The 3,653-nt window shown below is 36.9% G+C and overlaps 1 protein-coding gene across 1 annotated transcript; it reads left to right on the forward strand.

Moving 5' to 3' along the window:
- The first annotated feature begins 1,916 nt into the window (after positions 1–1,916).
- LOC130636825 (uncharacterized protein K02A2.6-like) lies at positions 1,917–2,829 on the forward strand. Its single transcript, XM_057446674.1, has 4 exons — positions 1,917–1,945; positions 2,231–2,306; positions 2,374–2,432; positions 2,496–2,829. The coding sequence occupies exons 1-4, from the start codon at positions 1,917–1,919 to the stop codon at positions 2,827–2,829; spliced, it is 498 nt and encodes a 165-aa protein (XP_057302657.1).
- Positions 2,830–3,653: the final 824 nt, after the last annotated feature.

Raw genomic sequence — 3,653 nt, forward strand, 5'->3', positions numbered from 1 at the left:
AACAAATGCGATGGCAACTTTGATCAGGTCTAGTTTCTTAGTCCTACTTGTTTGGAAATTTAGAATCGAGATGGAGTTGAAACGAGCTGGAAGCATTGTTGATCTCATAGAGAGCATATGTATGTATCAGTTAGGTTTGTTTTGAACCATTTTGCACATTTTCTAAATATTTAAATTATAGATAGATAGATAGATAGATAGATAGATAGATAGATAGATAGATAGATAGATAGATAGATAGATAGATAGATAGATAGATAGATAGATAGATAGATAGATAGATAGATAGATAGATAGATAGATAGATAGATAGATAGATAGATAGATAGATAGATAGATAGATAGATAGATAGATAGATAGATAGATAGATAGATAGATAGATAGATAGATAGATAGATAGATAGATAGATAGATAGATAGATAGATAGATAGATAGATAGATAGATAGATAGATAGATAGATAGATAGATAGATAGATAGATAGATAGATAGATAGATAGATAGATAGATAGATAGATAGATAGATAGATAGATAGATAGATAGATAGATAGAGAGATAGAGAGATAGAGAGATAGATAGATAGATAGATAGATAGATAGATAGATAGATAGATAGATATGGAAGAAATGTATTTCCAGGTTTGACAATTTTTTACTTGCCGTGGATATAAAAGAAGAAGAAAGAAAGCGTGCTATGTTGTTACATTTCGGAGGCTTCGACATACAAGATATATTTGACTCGTTTTCGGTACGACATATCAAGCATTAAAAGATGCCTTTAGTAGATACTTCGAACCATAAACAAACGAAAGCTTCGAAATTTTTCAACTTTCAAAAAATTGTGCAAATGACGGTTGAAACTTTGCAATCCTATTATTTACGTTTACGCGAGAAAGCTTGTTGTTGTAATTACACTGACGTGCCAACTTTGTTACCAAGCCCTCACACAGAAAATAGTTCCTTATCCAAAGCCGGGAATAACATATCTGGATTTTAAAAATTGAATAACATGGGCGGCACCACTAGGGGAGCTGAAGGGCGGCTTCAGCTCCCCCAATTTTTTGCTAAGTAAATTTTTTTTTATTTTCTGCCAATAAGTGTTATCACTGCATGAAAATTATTGTTATCCAAACAGACAACCTGCAGGTTATCTCACTAAATAATGCGATTTTTTATCCAGTGACGCATACCAACGAAATCAGTACGTAACAAGCTATTCTGAAGTCCAAGGTACAGCCGTTTAACGTGTTTTTGGACTCTAAAAATGCGTTGGCTTCCAGAGGCTCCACCCCTGCATCCCACCAGGGGGCTCACAGCGCCCCCTGGAACCCAGCTGTTTCAACAACTCGCATCGCTCGTTGATTGTCACTAAAATAACAAAATCTCCCACTATGACTAAGCCCCCCCCCCCCCCCAACTTTGGAATTTTTAGCGCCGCCCCTGAATAAATTCAAAGCCAATATATATATTGAAGGCCAAAGAGTTCTTTGTTTAATTGATACGGGATGCAGTACAAACATTTTAGACATAGCAACTTATAGTTATTAACACAAACATAAAAAGATTATATTAAACGTTCTAAAGCATCCTTAATAATCTCTTTAATAATAGCCGTCGTCTGTCTGCCTGTGTGTCCGCGAAAGCCGCGTCCCGTAACGGAAACACGAAATTTTTATAATGCGCACCAATACTAAATGCGATATATTTTTGTCCACTTTGTTGCAACGGTTTAATTTAAAGGACGGGCGACCCCGTGGGTTTTTTTCCACGGGCTCACGACTAGTATCTCTATAATAATAGCGGTCGTCTGTCTGTTTCTGCGCGGACCCCCCGCCAAGTTAGAAAATGATGTTACGGAAACACGAATATCAAATGCAATATATTTTTATCCAATTTGTTGCGACGGTTAAATATAATGGACAGGCGAACCCGTGGATCTATGTTGTAATACCCGTTTACGTCTGTCTGTCTGTCTGTCACGCAAAATGGTAGCTTAGCTGCGCAAGTAGCGAGACGCACGTGATGCGGTATAAAAAGGACGGGCAAACCCGTGGATTTCTTAGAGGAATCCCACAAAAATATTACAGATGACATCATTTTATATGGACGAAATAAAGAAAGAGTTAGATCTTGCACTAACTAAAGTTTCTCTCAATACAATTTCACATTGAACCTACAAAAATGTAAATTTTACAAAAAGCAGGTAGTATTAGATTTTGTATTCTCTAGTCTTGAATGTATTAGCCCTAACATAGCCAAGATACAAGCAATTCAAAATCTGGAATCGCCTGGAAATATTACTAAGGTACGCTCCTTTTTGGCATGACTAACTTTCTGAGTCGTTTTATACCAAGTTATGTTCATCTTGCCAGCTCTTCAAGAGAACTCAGAAAAAGGGATTACCCTTGGCATTGGGGTACACAACAGCCAAGTAGTTTTAACAGGTTAAAAGACATCTTTAAATACTATAATGACGTTTTACAATCCAATATAGTGTGCGTTGCAGCGCACGATATCCAACCAAACAAAATACACCACCACCTATGCAACCTTCCACGTTACCATCAGACGTTTGGCATACGCTAAATATTGACTTCCTAGGGCCGTTACCCAATGAGAAGTATTTACTAGTAGTCGTAGATCAATTCTCAAGATATCCAGAAGCAGAAATTACGAATAGTACTGCTGCACAACAGACTATTGAAATACTAACTAAAATATTTTCAACACATGGAATACCTTTTAAAGTTATAACCGATAATGACCCACCATTTCCCAGTCAAAAATTCAAAGACTTCATGACAGTAAATGGCATAAAACATCAATGAACATAGGTTAATTCTAGTCCACGGTAAAAGCCTCGCGGGATAACCTGGAGCCAAGACTGGCTGACTTCAGACTTTCTGACTAAAAATAGGTCAGGCCGACATAGGTTAATTCTAGCCGACGGTAAAAGCCTCACGAAATAACCTAGAGCCAGGACTGGCTAACACAGGTCAGGTCAACATAGGTTGATCCAATTTGCGTTATGAGAAAACAAGGCGGAATATTTCGATCTTCACATTCCGGGTAAATTCGACAGAATTCGATTTCGATCCTCGGCATTTTTTTACTAGTTTGCGTGACAGGGTTGGCCTAGTTTAAAACCACACCTGTTAGAATCACGCCTCTTCACCCAAAAGCGAATGCAGGTGTCGAAAGTTTTATGTGCAACTTAAATAAAAGACTGCGAACAGCACAAATAGAACAACCTCCCGGAGGATAGCATTATACAGATTTCTGCAACAATACACCTCATATGGCAACCAAGAAAAGCCCAGCTGAAGTTTTATTACAACGTAAACCACGCCTGAAATTTTCAAGTTCACATCAGCCTATACAAAATAAACTAATAGAGAACTTAAAAAGTAATTATTTGATAGCAAAGCAGAAAAGTAAGCATTACACATAACATAATATTTCGGTGGGTGATTATATCATAGTAAAACAACCAAAACTTAATAAACTATCTGTTTATTACAACCATCGTCCTAATCAAGTAACTTCTATTAAAGAAACCATGATCACTGCGTCTCGTCCCAATCATTCTATCATCAGAAATATTCAGCATTTCAACTTTATATCCAAAGAAAATCCAACTACATGTAACAAT

The sequence above is a fragment of the Hydractinia symbiolongicarpus genome, chromosome 3, assembly GCF_029227915.1.
Source record: "Hydractinia symbiolongicarpus strain clone_291-10 chromosome 3, HSymV2.1, whole genome shotgun sequence".
Lineage (NCBI taxonomy): Eukaryota > Metazoa > Cnidaria > Hydrozoa > Anthoathecata > Hydractiniidae > Hydractinia > Hydractinia symbiolongicarpus.

Excerpts from the sequence above, each read along its gene's own strand:
- LOC130636825 (XM_057446674.1), top strand. The coding sequence starts at position 1,917 with ATGGACAGGCGAACCCGTGGATCTATGTT. Across the intron at positions 1,946-2,230 it reads CGAACCCGTGGATCTATGTT|TCTTGAATGTATTAGCCCTA; the intron begins GTAATACCCGTT and ends TGTATTCTCTAG. Across the intron at positions 2,307-2,373 it reads CGCCTGGAAATATTACTAAG|CTCTTCAAGAGAACTCAGAA; the intron begins GTACGCTCCTTT and ends TCATCTTGCCAG.